This window comes from Colletes gigas, unplaced genomic scaffold (assembly GCF_013123115.1).
Source record: "Colletes gigas isolate AHSC1104 unplaced genomic scaffold, ASM1312311v1 Colletes_gigas_Sc00009, whole genome shotgun sequence".
Classification (NCBI taxonomy): Eukaryota; Metazoa; Arthropoda; class Insecta; order Hymenoptera; family Colletidae; genus Colletes; species Colletes gigas.
Window position 1 is genome coordinate 5,766,842 of NW_025106638.1, and position 14,775 is coordinate 5,781,616.

The 14,775-nt window shown below is 40.5% G+C and overlaps 1 protein-coding gene across 6 annotated transcripts in view; it reads left to right on the forward strand.

Annotated features, from left to right (window-relative positions):
* LOC122397284 (syntaxin-1A) overlaps window positions 1–14,775 on the forward strand; it is a 46,139-nt gene that overhangs the window by 22,696 nt on the left and 8,668 nt on the right. Inside the window, exons 4-10 of one of the 6 annotated variants that reach the window (XR_006259094.1) lie at window positions 2,508–2,582; window positions 4,135–4,317; window positions 4,430–4,503; window positions 5,334–5,471; window positions 6,239–6,349; window positions 6,556–6,597; window positions 12,126–14,489. Coding sequence is in view for 3 of the 6 variants with exons in the window: in XM_043396388.1 (XP_043252323.1) it covers window positions 2,508–2,582; window positions 4,135–4,317; window positions 4,430–4,503; window positions 5,334–5,471; window positions 6,239–6,349; window positions 10,864–10,950 (668 nt within the window). In the remaining 3 variants the exon portion in view is untranslated. The other 5 variants (XR_006259093.1, XR_006259092.1, XM_043396388.1 and 2 more) reach the window with 5 other exon arrangements.

Consider the following 14,775-nt stretch of genomic DNA (forward strand, 5'->3'; position numbering starts at 1 on the left):
TTATTGGAAATACGCGTAACTAAAACTATTCCAAATATGGTCGTGTTTGGACTCATTTTTATCGGGGATATTTCGTCTATCCATTGATATCGTATTTACCGAGATACAATGAGAAAAATAATTTCAATTTTCATTACTGGGTGAAATTCCTTCTCGTACGCGTATCTTGCTTATGCAAGTATGAACAGTGGTAGGGACGATTTCATTACTCTTAAGACAGGGTCATCGTTTATTTTTGCAACCCCACGTATGGTTAATAAAAATCGAAACTGTCCGTGGAACGGACGATGAAACGTTCCTACCATTCTCAGAGAATCTGTTACGAGGCTGCGACGAGCAGAGAAGAAAGACTTAAGGAGAGTGGGTGGTTGCGATATGACAACGGAGGGGACAAGGAAACAAGACCATGTCGATCACAGGACAGATATCGGTCGACTGGATTCGTGTCCCTTTTCCCGTTCTCCGGTCTCCCTTTCTTCTTATCGTGTTGTGCCAACGAATCACGGATATTGATCCACGAGACAGCCTCGCCTTCGTTCGGTCAATATGTCTCCTCAACGATTTCTAGGTTCGTCTTTCAGACTTCCGTATCGGCTCAAGGTCGTTCCCTTCGGTCACGTCTTTTTTTAGCCATGCATTCCGTACCGAGTACAGTAGCTCCCGCTTTTAAGAGATAATCCCGATACCGGATTCGAGCAACGGAATTCAACGCGAGCGACAAGACAATTTTATTTATTTATGCAACGAACTCGCTGAATAAGAACAAAATATCTCAACGAAAAAGGCTCTTTTACAGTCTAATTCAATTCCACTGGTGGTTGCCAATGAATAGCATACAGGAGACCAAAATAAGATGAAAATCAAGAATACCAATTTGTTGATTGAGGCTTCGTTAAAAAGTTATTAACGTTTAGAGTTCCGCCTGTGAACCGGCAATCTTGCGAACAGCTGCGTGCAAGCGATAGTAGTTTCACCACAGACAAGGCATACCAGCAAACCTTACATCCAATGTATTTTTTCGCATGAAATTTCGAGAAAACATTTCTGGCCACACGGTATATTCTCGGTAAAGAATTTTTTTCTCGAAAGCACGTAGGATTTTAGGGATATGTCTATTGACCAAAAATGATTGTAATTGACCCCCGCAGCCGAAAATAATTTTTCCAATGTGATTTGAAATTTTTTAATTTTATTTTTTAATAACTTTTTAACGAAGCCTCAATCGAGAAATTGATATTCTTGATTTTCGTTTTATTTTGGTCTCTAGAACCTTGAACACCCTGTATAGGATTCCACTATGGTAACGCGGATCTCTGTTTCTCTCTCGCCATCGCCTATACCCGGATTCACTTTTCTCGAACGCGCAACGGTCACAGCCTCCCGTCTAAACTCGATCGCAAATGAACCAAATGGGTGCTGATTTTGGTGGTTGACAGCAGGAATTACTGCGCAATGTTTTCGAAAAATTGTCGAAGATAATCTTTGGGTGAACCGTTTGTTCGCCGAAAGAATAATCTCGTTAGGAAGCTGTCACAGCTACGGCTTCCAGCGGTTCCGTATTTCTCTTCTGTTTCCAACCCCTTCACGCATAGTCGTAACTGCGGGGAAATTAATCTTCCAAACATTCGAACTCGAGTTCGAGCGTTGCCTTCCATGCTTCGACTATGGGGGCTACGAGGCTGTGTTCCAACATTTTATATATCCAGTACTATGAATAGACCCTGTTAAAATGCGTTATGCGTGTATGAATCGATCAAACATTGGGGGGGATTCTGGAGAAGGTTGTTTTGTTAACAAACTGATGCTGACACTGGAATTCACTAATATGGGGAATAGGAGGGCGTTAATAAAAGCTTCGTGTAGATTTATATCACAAACATCAAGCCACTAAAATATTCGGTGTGGATTCCCTTTAAGTTGTGATGGAATTGTAATTTGTTTGAACGGAATTATAGGTTTCTCAATTACTCTAAGTCGTTAGAATATTTTTGGTTTAATAATAGTAACTCTATACTTTGAGGATGAGGATTGGAAAATCCGATCTTTTATAACCTAAAAATGGTAATATGTAGCCAGCTTGCTATATACAAAGGAATAGTAAAGCGAGATAGCAGGAGATAAGAAAAGGAGAGAGCATTTCGTTCTGGGCCTGCTGGTGGACACCGCGACGTTGGATGATCGCTCGAGGAGCGTATATGTATAGCCCTCTGGTGACGAGTACGGGAGGTGTCGTCACAGCAAAGACAATATAATCTGTATTTACCCTATAAAAGTCTTACTGGATAATTCTGATAGCTTGGTATCTTACACTGAAGGGACTCGTGCCAACGTAAGTGGTTTAATTACAAAAAAAAAATTGCTACGAAGTAACAGAATAATGGAAAATATTCCTTAAAAAAACTTAACAAACCAGAAGCGGTGATTTGAAAAGTGTCATTTAATAAAGTTTGATACCGACAATGAATCATTGATCGCCAGCTAAAGTGTAACGTTCCTTTTTGTTGCAGAGGTCAAAATGGAATTGGAGGACCTGATGTCCGACATCAAGAAAACGGCCAACAAAGTCAGGGCTAAATTAAAGGGTAAGTATCATGATTGATACTTAAAGTCAAATAAAAAGCTATTTCCTGGTATATCCGAAGGGTCAATATTTAGCACGTCGAGTGTCTAGAGGGCGTTGTGTATTTTTATTTACGCCGAACGAGACGTTATAGGGGGTCAAGTCTTAACGTTTGTATACAAAACATTGATAGTTTCTTATGTAAGTAAACTCATAAAAATCTATTGGTAGTAATAAACGCTATATTTAACGTTACTGGCCATCGGTAATATTCCGAGGACGACCACTAAAATGCCGGCTAAAATGGTTCTTGTTAATTAAAACAAAAACAAATTCTATTTATAACTTTCTATATACTATACAGGGTGTCTCACCCGATTTTGACATCTTCATTTTCTCGCTATTGTTACTCGTAACAAAAAATGTTTCAGCGGAGGCTTGAATGGTATCGAGTGGAGCATATTCTGATGTTATTAGTTTTTTCGTGAGTGGACGCGCAAAGGTCATATAAAGGTCAACTTTGTTTTTTTAAATGGAACGAGGTATTTTTTAATACATCAATCGATTCAGCTGGACAATCGTTATAAAAAAGTACTAACTGTGTAACGTCGAAAAATTAGTAGTTAAGGAGATATTTCAATTTAAATAATTTTAAAACACCATTACTGTTGTACTAAGACGTTAGCGTTTATTTACAGGAATAGTTCAACGTAACGACCATTTACATCACATGTCATTACTTAAGCTATATAAAAAAAGTTATTTAATAACAAGAATAGTTAGTTTTTAATTGGATAGTGAAAATTGACTATAGTGATATCTTAAAATGAAATACAATGAAATTCATATGAAATAGACTTATGGTATAAAAAGAAGTTATTTAATAATAATATTTAATAATAATATATCCAATGAAAATTACTAATAGATGTATGTAATTTTTAATTGGATAGTAAAAATTGACTATAGTGATATCTTAAAATGAAATACAATAAAATTTTTATGAAATAGCCTTATGCTATAAAAAAAGCTATTTAATTATAAGAATAGTTAGTTTTTATTTGGATAGTAACTACTAAATAAACGTTAACGTCTTAGTACAACAGTAATGGTGTTTTAGAATTATTTAAATTGAAATATCTCCTAAACTACTAATTTTTCGACGTTACATAGTTAGTACTTTTTTATAACGATTGTCCAGCTGAATCGATCGATGTATTAAAAAATACCTCGTTCCATTTAAAAAAACAAAGTTGACCTTTATATGACTTTTACGCGTCCACTCGCGAAAAAACTAATAACATCAGAATATGCTCCACTCGATACCATTCAAGCCTCCGCTGAAACATTTTTTGTTACGAGTAACAATAGCGAGAAAATGAAGATGTCAAAATCGGGTGAGACACCCTGTATAACGCTCGACGCGCTAAAAATAATTGTAAACGACGTATAGCGTAGGTAAAAGAACTCCTTAGGCGTTCTACTCTCGTTTCTTGATCCTCCGCTCTGTGTACGCTCGCCCGTTCAACGGTGACAGTGTCTCAACATTGACATTTCGTTTTTCTGGTGCGCAGTGATAGAGCAAAATATCGAGCAAGAAGAGCACACGAACAAATCGTCGGCGGATCTCAGGATACGCAAGACACAGCAGTCGACGTTGTCCAGGAAGTTCGTCGAGGTGATGACAGAGTACAATCGAACGCAGACCGATTACAGAGAGCGGTGTAAGGGAAGGATACAACGACAGCTGGAAATCAGTAAGCGTGGCCCTATGCGTTCGGCTATTCCCATTACGTATGCGTGAGAGCGCGTCAACGCACTCTTAGCTCTCTAAATACCATCTTAACCGATCGATTTCGCCGCTTGCAGCGGGGAGGACGACCACTAACGAGGAACTAGAGGAAATGTTGGAACAGGGAAATCCGGCTGTGTTCACGCAAGGGGTAAGAAACGTTCATTCGTTTCACCGTTCGAGAGCCACGGGTCTGGAAAGATCAGTTTTGAGCTAAAAAGTAACCTGGCACCCACGACTTTCTGCAATCCAATGCCTTCGTCCTGCTCACCAAAGTCCTACTCTTCTGGCATAACAGTTACACCTAATTAGGACATCTATCAAAGCATTGTAGAATAATTTGTCCATCAATTTTAGAATTAGAAAGGAGCTTAGAAAGGTGGGCTATGATCTGGACGAGATCCTGATACTCTTCATTGTCCTGATCATGTCCAACCAGACACTCCTAGTTACTAGACTAGGACACTTATCAAAGTATTCCAGAGGAATTGTCCAATAATTTTTCCTTGGAGAGATTCTCTATGATCTGGACGAGATCCTGATACTCTTCATTGTCCTGATCATGTCCAACCAGTCACTCCTAGTTACAAGATCAGGACACTTATCAAAGTATTCCAGAGGAATTGTCCAATAATTTTTCCTTGGAGAGATTCTCTATTATCTGGACGAGATCCTGAGACTCTTCATTGTCCTGATCCTGTCCTTTCCTTCCTACATAACAGTTACACCTAGTTACCAGACCAAACATCTATCAAAGTCTTCAAATCGTTCTTGTGCATAGTGTTGAGCTACTCCCTAGGAGAAAATTTAAGAAGTGACTCTAGACACCAAAATAATCAATCTACTGCCTTCATTTAAGTCCTCTTCTCATGTCTGATACGGTTGAAATCTCTTCCAAGACTGATCTTTCCCTTATGTGTACTGTACTGCGAGAGAAAAATGGTGTTTTCAAACTGACTAATCGTTGTCCCCTTCTTGTAGATTATCATGGAAACGCAACAAGCGAAACAGACCCTCGCTGACATCGAGGCCCGCCACGCCGATATTATCAAACTAGAGAACTCGATTAGGGAACTTCATGATATGTTCATGGACATGGCCATGCTGGTAGAAAGTCAGGTAAGGCGGAGGACGGGCACGAGCGATTATTTAAATTTTATCTCAGGTTTATTCGTCGTGTACAATTAACGAGGCGTTCGAATTCGTTGATATCGATTATTTATTCCGATCTCGTTCGCTGTATTTCATTGATCAAAAGCTTTCTCGCGAAAGGGAGTAAGCTACGGCAATAATGGCTAGCCTTTTCACAGCCGCCATTGTTCTCTTATCTTCCGGGCAACTTTTCACGAGAAAACTGATACCTGGCATTACTTGTAACGCTAATACATGTATATTGCGTGGCGTGCATGGGACTAAATATAGTGATGAACAAAACTTAACACATCGTATGAATGTTTTCAAACGTACTCACGTATCCAAGAGCGATACCATTGTATTACAGATTAGGAAATGATACGTGAAAACGTTATATGCTGTTTATACCTCGCCTTTGTATCCAACGTATACTCACGTTTGTAAATTTTTATTATTCAAATGTTTGATACAATAAATACGAAATGTGTTCGTTTTGGTTCATCGTTGTAAGTGGTCAAAATAACGGCAGTATTAATATCAACATGGTATAGAGAACGAACGCGATGGTAAAAGAAAATAAAATGGAGGGATAACGTCTCGATCGTTATCGTTAACTGTCGCTACTTCAGGAACTGGGAACGTTTTTCAATGTTCTCCGATCGCGACGAAAATGGTCGACGAGAAAGCTTACGAACTGACTAACACATTCTTCTTCCCTGTTACGCTGTGTGAATTTCGCACATGCACCTTAGGGCGAGATGATAGATCGCATAGAGTACCATGTGGAACACGCGGTGGACTACGTGCAGACGGCTACGCAGGACACCAAAAAGGCACTCAAGTATCAAAGCAAAGCCCGACGGGTAAGTCAATCCCAGATCATCGCGCGAGTCCGTCGGCCTTTCGCCTCTAATTGGTCACTTTTTGTTTCTCCTCTCTATCCTAACCCTATCTTGGCCACGATCTCTCACGACCATCGCCTTCTATCCTCGCCCCTCATCCTCGTTTCCGGCTGTCTCGTTTTACCGTCCATGTGTACCTATTTTGTTTGACTCTGTTACTTTAAAAGCTTTAACGCTTTCCGGTTGACTACGCTCTCCTCTATCTTTGTGTGCGTTACTCTTTTTCCTTACGGCGCGACATCTAACAACGAACGACACTTTCTTTCGTACTTAACAAACGTGCTTGTCACCTGTACGATCGAATCGCTGCTCGCATATATATGTCTCTATGTATATGTATATATATATATATGTATATATACACCCACGAACCTATTGTTTATACCTACTTACTCGTTTCGTAATACATATCTGTCCGTATACTTGCATCATTGTATACATATATATGTATATATATATATATTATATGTCATCTGTGCCTCTCTACTTGTGTCGCTTTGTTCTGTTGAACATAAGTGTGCTAACTGTGCCTCCAAACTAAAAAATGTTTGAGACCGTGGACTTGTATAAAATTTAGAGCGCCGGTCAGGTGGAAGGTTCGCGAAAACTTAACATGGTGCAAACGTTTAAACAAGAATGAGAAACGCCCGTTATTATGCGTTATTTCAAACGCATAATACCCTTGCAACTATATTAACATAATTAATGCGGTGTGTGTGGCTTGATTACACGGTGTATGTTTCATAACCTCTCTCTACGTCTACGTGTATACCTATATGTACGTGTACGTATATACATACACGCACAACGAATACACGTTCACACGTAATATTAACTTTGGGTGCAACATCCTTCGAGCCGATCCACCGGGTAACCGTAAAATACGTAGTGATGGGAATGGTACCGAGACGATTAGAATCGATAGAACACTCGACTCGGCGTAAAGAGGTTAGATACGTGCACGCGTAAACCAGCGGGTCGACGTCATCGCTGGGGTCCCGTCTCTCGTCACTTTCTCTTCTATGCTTGTACACTGTTACGAGTCCCAGGCAGTGGTTTCGTTCGAACAAGGTTTAATCGACACGAAAGAAGCAGTCGCGGACTGGCTTAATTTCGAGCAATTATCTTTATCGATTTGATTTTATTTCTCGAGCCAGGTATATTTAATGCAGGTTCGATGTCTACGCGGTATTGTACGGCATCGGTGTGGATCGAGTATTCATTACAAAAGTTTCAGTATCAGAAATTGACGCCAGGTGTAGCTCGACAAATTTAATAAGGTCCCTGAGGGAGTGGCCTGAGGAAGGCGGGGCGAACGGTGGGGACGAGGGCGGGTAATTCTGCTCTCCGTCGAACAAGCGATTCCCTATAGATGCTCCACATCGTTCGAGCTGCGAGAGATCCTCCTAAATATATTCCGCATTGTGTCAACTTTAACCCTGTTGTTTCTCCGAGTTACGGTACAACGTTTCTATTCCTTCGGGTCAGGTTGACACGATTTGCTTTAGCAGCGTATGTCAACGTTATATGTGGTCCGTGGCCTCTTTCTGAGGTGTATTTCTCTTTGTGCGATAAGCAAATATTAACAGTCTATGAAAGTTTAAATTTTTATTTGGAGCTTTATTTTAGGATATTTATTTTAGGTTAGCTTGTAAAATAGCTTTTTTTCTAACTCCCAGGTCATTTCAAGACCATGGTATTTAATGTCGTCGAACTCATCATAACAATAACAATAATGATTTTAAATTTGTTGAGCTATACATAGATTTTGCTATAAAATTGTTGGAATATCGTCGATACATGATCGTATCAGTCCCATCGCTACATCCGTCCTATTTTCCACTAGTTCCATTTGATCTTCGATTCCATTGGACGTCGGTGTTTAAAACCAGCTATTTCTCCCACTCGTTTCCATCGGCCCCTATCCTTTGGCACGGCAGGATGAGTCGACGAACCGCCATTGAGCACTTCATCGATCACGTGGGTCAGCGGCGACCGCGTGGTCAGGGCCTGAGGCGAGCTGATCATGGCTGAAGAATGGCGAAGCAAAGCTCGTCAAGATAAAACGTTAATCGGACTGATAAACGTTTGATCGCCGTTGGATCGGTTCTATCTGTCAGGTCTTTCCAATCTGCATCGTTTTCGTACCCGCGCCTCGACTATACAGGGTGTTCCAGGTCTCAACCGACAAACTCCGCCAACATGTTCGGGAGGTGATTGTGAGCAAAAAATTGTTATACAGGGTGTTCGGCCATCCCTGGGAAAAATTTTAATGGGGGATTCTAGAGGCCAAAATAAGACGAAAATCAAGAATATTAATTTCTTAACTGAGGCTTCGTTAAAAAGTTATTAACAATTAAATTAAAAAATTTCAAATCGTTCTGGAAAAATTATTTTTGGTTGCGGCGGTGAATTACAATCATTTTTGGTGAATACACATACCTCCAAAATCCTATCCATTTTCGAAAAAAAAAATCGGGTAGATGCTGAAATTTTTCGACGGAAAAAAAAATTTCAAATCGTCTTGGAAAAATTATTTTCGGTTGCGGGGGTCAATTACAATAATTTTTGGTGAATAGACATATCCCCGAAATCTTGCGCATTTTCGAGAAAAAAATTCAGCACGAGCGAAACTTTAAACGTTAATAACTTTTTAACAAAGCCTCCATCAACAAATTTGTATTCTTGATTTTCGTCTTATTATGGCCTCTAGAATCCCCTATTAAAATTTTTCCCGCGTTTCACAGTTATTTACAGTATATAAAGTAATTTGAAGATATTGCTCATAATGGTCACCTTTTGATTGTATGTAATCAGCTAAGCGGGTTTCCATGGACTGCATCCACTGCATCCGCTGAACTCCTGAGGAGTTTGAAAGATTACTGTTACAGGCAAAAGCTGTATCTTCGATTGTTGCTATCGATTTGCCACATGTATTAGGCTTTTGATTTAAATACACCTTCGACTTCATGGAACACTTCATGGAGAACATTTCTCAATGAGACTTTTCGTGGTAAATGGATTGGAAGATATGGAGCTGTTGGGTGGCCCCCTCGATCTCCTAATCTAACCCCTCTAGGTTTTTTTTCTATGGAGTTCCATGAAGTCGAAGGTGTATTTAACATTAGAACAAGGAGTTTCGATTAGAAATTGCAACGCAAAAGCCATAGGACGATGCGTATCCAGTTTCCTTCGCAACGTATCTTTTTCTCCATCTGCGACGATGCCTCCTTTCTCCCGTTTCCTCACATCAGACACATCACAGTCGTCGAACGAGTCGTATCTCTCGTCACAATCGACCGTTTCGTTTTGCACGCAGGCCTTTTGACCGCTGTCGAGTATATTTTTTCAGTAGTCGGTATAAAAAGCACAACGTTTCTTTATTTCACTTTTTTAGACATTCGTGGGGTAGTTAGAAAAATATTTTTAAAATGTTCTGGTATCTTAGTTTTGTGTTTCTTCTTTTATTTTACTCTTTATTATTTATGTTACCCTTTTGTGTTGATTTGTGTTGTATTCGTGTATATTTGAATTACATTCAATTTCTAGATACGTATCTACCTTTCCTTTCTGCCTTCTTCTTTTGCTTTGCTTTTGTTTAACTTTTGTAAAACGTTTCTCGATGTAGTCTATTAATTTCTAACCTCGTCAGGGAGGAATTATTTTGTTTTGGAATAATTAAAAATTAAAATTAACCCCGTTAATACATTTATTTATAAATATAAATGCATTACGAGCATTTATTCACAATTTCAGTGATGGTTTCCATGTTACGATAGTCGAAATTAATTAAAAAATTAAACATGTCCGCCATTATCCCTGAAGAGGTTAACGTAGATGGCGTTGTCAGCAGCATGCACGATGTCACGTAAAATCGTCGTAGGCTTTTGTCATTGCTTGGGACCAGTCAGAAGTCTCGAATTTAAGGGGCCATTCTACTAAAACATTTGGAAACATAAAATATTAACAGGGTTTTCTCATTCCGTAACTATGAAGTAGTCACGTAACGGCATCTTTAAAACATAACTATGTTTGTACTATAGACTCTATACTGAACCTAATAATACATTAACAACATATTTGTGGTAGTGTATGCAATCTTTATTTTAAAGAAATAATGAACACTTCAGGTGTTAACATATGGGAAAAATCACGAAGAATAATAAATATAATTATACAGGCCCCTTGAGTTAAAACGTAATCTTTGTACATATTCGCAGAGCAACTTCTCATTAAAATGCCTGATTGTTGTCTCGATAAAAGTACCAGAACCATCGCTGCCACTGTTTCTGTTCATTCTTTCCGCTTCACTCTTCTCTCCCGTCGCTTTCTATTTGTCTGTTTGCCACCGATGTTTCTGTCTCCTCTGGTGATTTCCACGCTGTGTACGATTCGACCGTTTCGGTTGTCGTAGATTCGGTGTTTTGTCTCTGCGACCTCTGATGCGAATCGTATATTTCTTTTTCTGTCCACAGAAATTGACCTTCATCCTAATCTGCGTCTTAATATTGGTCCTGATATTAATCTCCGTACTAATAGCATACGTTCCGAAGAGTAGCTAAAGAGTAAGATACAGGGTGGAGCGGGGAACCTTTTTTTTCGTTGGACATGTGTGGAAACAACGCGCGCGGCCAAATCGACGAGAGGATTTAATATGATAGAAGGAGGGGGAGGATTGGTTGTAATTCGAAAACTTAATCGCGAGAGAAGAAACAGAGGGACGGAACGAAGAACTAGATGGTTAGCGAGGATCGATTAGAGTAGGGAGAAAGAAAGATCAGTGTCGAATAACAAATGACAAATAGACAGTGTTTAACAAAGTCAGGAATACGCCTGACTCTTTTCAGAAATAAGTATTTTCGATTTGAATCCTCCTGAAAAAGTTATGCTTCCTAGTCGTTTATATATTCATATATTAATTAATATTCGAGACATATAATGACTGATCTTTTTTTCTCCGCGTGACATTTACCAATTCAGCACAAACCTAGGCAATCGGTAGCATCGACTTCGTTATCTTCCTCTCGAGCTCCAGTTGTTCTCGACTCTAACCTCTACTTCCGTAACAACTTGTTTGTTAACGCAATAACTCATTAACAGAAGCTACATTCTTCCACTAACGCGACCATCGTGCATGTCAAAGGCGCAGGCATACATTGGTTCATTCTTTGTGACTGTCTACCGACTGGTCGTTCCTTCTCTCGGTTCTCCGCCATCTTTTATTCGATCGATCTTGGCCGATGCTGGAGAATAAACCCTGTACTCGAGACGAGCAAAATTAAAATTAAAATTCTTAATATCTTAGGCTCTATGAAATCGCTGTTGAAAGTAAATCAGGTTAACAACACTGTATTTTGCTCGTCTCTAATTCGTACAACCAAGATAATCGTTGCTATGAAATCTCCGAAATGGACGAGAGAAGAGAACGAGTCGGTTTATTTTGCTAAGTACCTTGCTGATCACGATCCTCCACTGTTTCGACTTCGCTCCATCTTCTACTACCCGTATTGGAGTCGATAATGAGCGCTGATGCTGCCATCTATGGGGTTCTTGTGGCATCAAAGGGGTAGCTTTTTTCCATCCTTGTGAACAAGAAATAATTCCAAGAATCTCGTAGTAAAAAAGCTATCGCGATTGCTTTGCGCACCGCGACAACTTCTTTACTCTCCATTCTGCTTATAATTAAAGCGGCCACGCGCGTTCGCCGAGTGATCGCAATATTGTATTTTGTTCACAGAAATTGATGTTCATCGTAATTTGCCTGATAATAGTGTTCATCATTCTTATAATAATTCTGGTGTATGCATTGTAAGAAGATCAAGCCACGATGCGAGATATTTCAGGGAACAGTGTGCAAGGCAGTCACGAAACATGAGCCAGCTGACATGACACACACGGTTTTCCGTTCGCGATAAGCTCGGTGGGATTGTTTTGCGACCGATTCGATGGATCTTGACTGGCGAATAGGAGATAGAACGAGGTTTGTGACAGGGTTGAGGGAATAAGAGAGAAATGGAGAAACAGGACGACGGTGCGAGATATTTACGGATCGTGAACGAAAAAAAGAGTGTCAAGTTTCACGGGGTTATACGAGCTCGACGCTGTTCCATCGATCGTTGACCGACACGTGCTCCAGCGATGTTTTTTTTTCCTTTTTTGTTCCGGCCTTTGTTTCTAGATTCGCGGCTTCGAACTACCTCATGATTTCGACTGGTGTATGCGGTGTCGTGGTATTAGAGCTGTTCGAGATCTCATCTCGAATATTCGGGACAATATAGAGGACTTCTAGAGACGTATATTATAAAATAAACTCTTCCGTAAAAAGTAATACGTTTGGTACGAAGAGAAAGAGTCGAACTCGTCGGTGAGGTTTATCTAGCAGTGTCTACTTCAGACGCGACTAATTGTTCGAACAGTCTCTTATTCCTCGATATTTATTAATATATGTGTGTATTAATTTGATAAAAGATTTGTCGAACTATGGTCCAGTAGCGTGGCGAGGTAGGATTTGCTAAGTGATCCTTACCGACCGAGTTGAATTAGCAAATCCGGAACAAAACGCAGTTAGATTGTTCTCCGTACCAAGACTGTTAGTATCGTCAGAATACGGATCGAATGTGAGAGTATAGAAGTTTTTTACCAATTTTCTTTTTCTATAAATTTGAGCCTCGAAATAAATGATCCGGCTAGCCCAACTTGTAGCAGGGCCCTGGACCAGACTCGAATGTAAACCGAGACTTTGAATATTTTTAATGCCGAGGAAAAGTAGCGTATTCGTAGCCCAGGCTTAACTCGCGAAAGTGTCAAGGTTGTAGTGGTAACATATAATTTATTTCCGTTCAGTGGTAACATTGGACTAAGTACTCGGGCTAGTACTTCAATGTTATCACTGCAGGGTTAATGTCTGACAATAAATCACGCACGAAGGATCGGGTGTAGCCCGAGGAATCCTTCAAATCTCGTATAATATTAGAAAGAAAAAGGATGAGGTGGTATTTTGAATTTTCAAAAGAAAATTAATCAACGCTCGCGAAAAACAATATTAAATGAAACAAACTTTCGTATACAATATTTTTGGTAAGACAATTAACGAGACTTCCTCGTAACTTTTCCATAACGTTCGCTTGTTATTGCATAGCTTGTGTTTACGAGAAACACGTATACGGTTAAGAAAAGTGATCCGAAACTCTTGATATTCTATTCGTCGCGAAGTGTTTGGGGGCGTTACAGTCTCGTTTTCTCCGAACATCCCAAAGTTGTCTCGCGTTGTCGGTACCCGTTCGAAATCTCGAGCAGCTCCGTGCGATGTGTCCAACGGCGACGGTCAACGAATCGTTGGGAAACAGCGCCACGCTTACGCGACGCCGCGATTTATTCTTAAATCGTCGCGCGTGTAGGTGTCGCTCGCGATGCCCGACGCGGCGAAACGGAACGTAACGTTTCTCAGAAACGATTGCCCCCGTCGCGAGCAGTCGCAATACTCGCTCGCGACGCGTATTATGTACATAATTGCATTTGTATAGAAACAGGTAATAATATTTACGATTAAGAAACGGTCGAGTTTGTGGAACCGTTGATTCCTTGTTGTTGCGCGCGGTCTAAGCGCAAGAGTAACGCTAGATCGAACGAGAAGACACGAGTCGCGACGGATACGATGGCGACGCGTATCGATTTATTTTTATTCCTCGATCGAGAGGTGCGGGATCGATTCGTCGGTTCTTCTGGGAAGAGACAGAATCTTCGCTCGAACGGTTGGTTACCGTTGCGAATTTTCCGCTAACGGTGGGATCCGTTGATCCAGCGATTCGAAGAGGCGGACAGAAATTGGCAGGCACACGCAGAGAGGCACACGCTGCGATTCGAGAGGGCACGGTGACGCGTAGCATAGCGGAAGGGAGGATCGTAGCTGAAACACACGTAACGGTAGCGATGAAACCCACCCACGTTGCGCGATACGTTTGTAATCGATAATTGTGTTTTATGCCGATCCGTTGATGCCGAGCGCAGAAGAAGATCATGATCATGATCTGCGTCGCCATACTTGTCGTTGTTCTGGCCACCACCGTCGGTGGATACTTTGGACTGTGAACGCCGAAATCAGGTAACCGTTTAGTACTCAGCAATCTGTAACGTCCGAGCTCTCTTTACACGGAGTATGTTTTCAACGCTCGTGCGTAGAAAAATTTACCCCTCTGTGACCACTTATGGCACGCAGGAAATATTGCACCGGGACTAATCAGAAAAATCGTGCACGAAAGTGTGTGGCGTGAACTGCTTAGCTGAGCGTACAAAGAATAACGAGATCACGCTCCGTGTAAAGGAGAGAGAGTTTAATTTATTAGTACCAACAACCGTCCAAGAGATGATCGGAGCAGTTAGGACCGTTC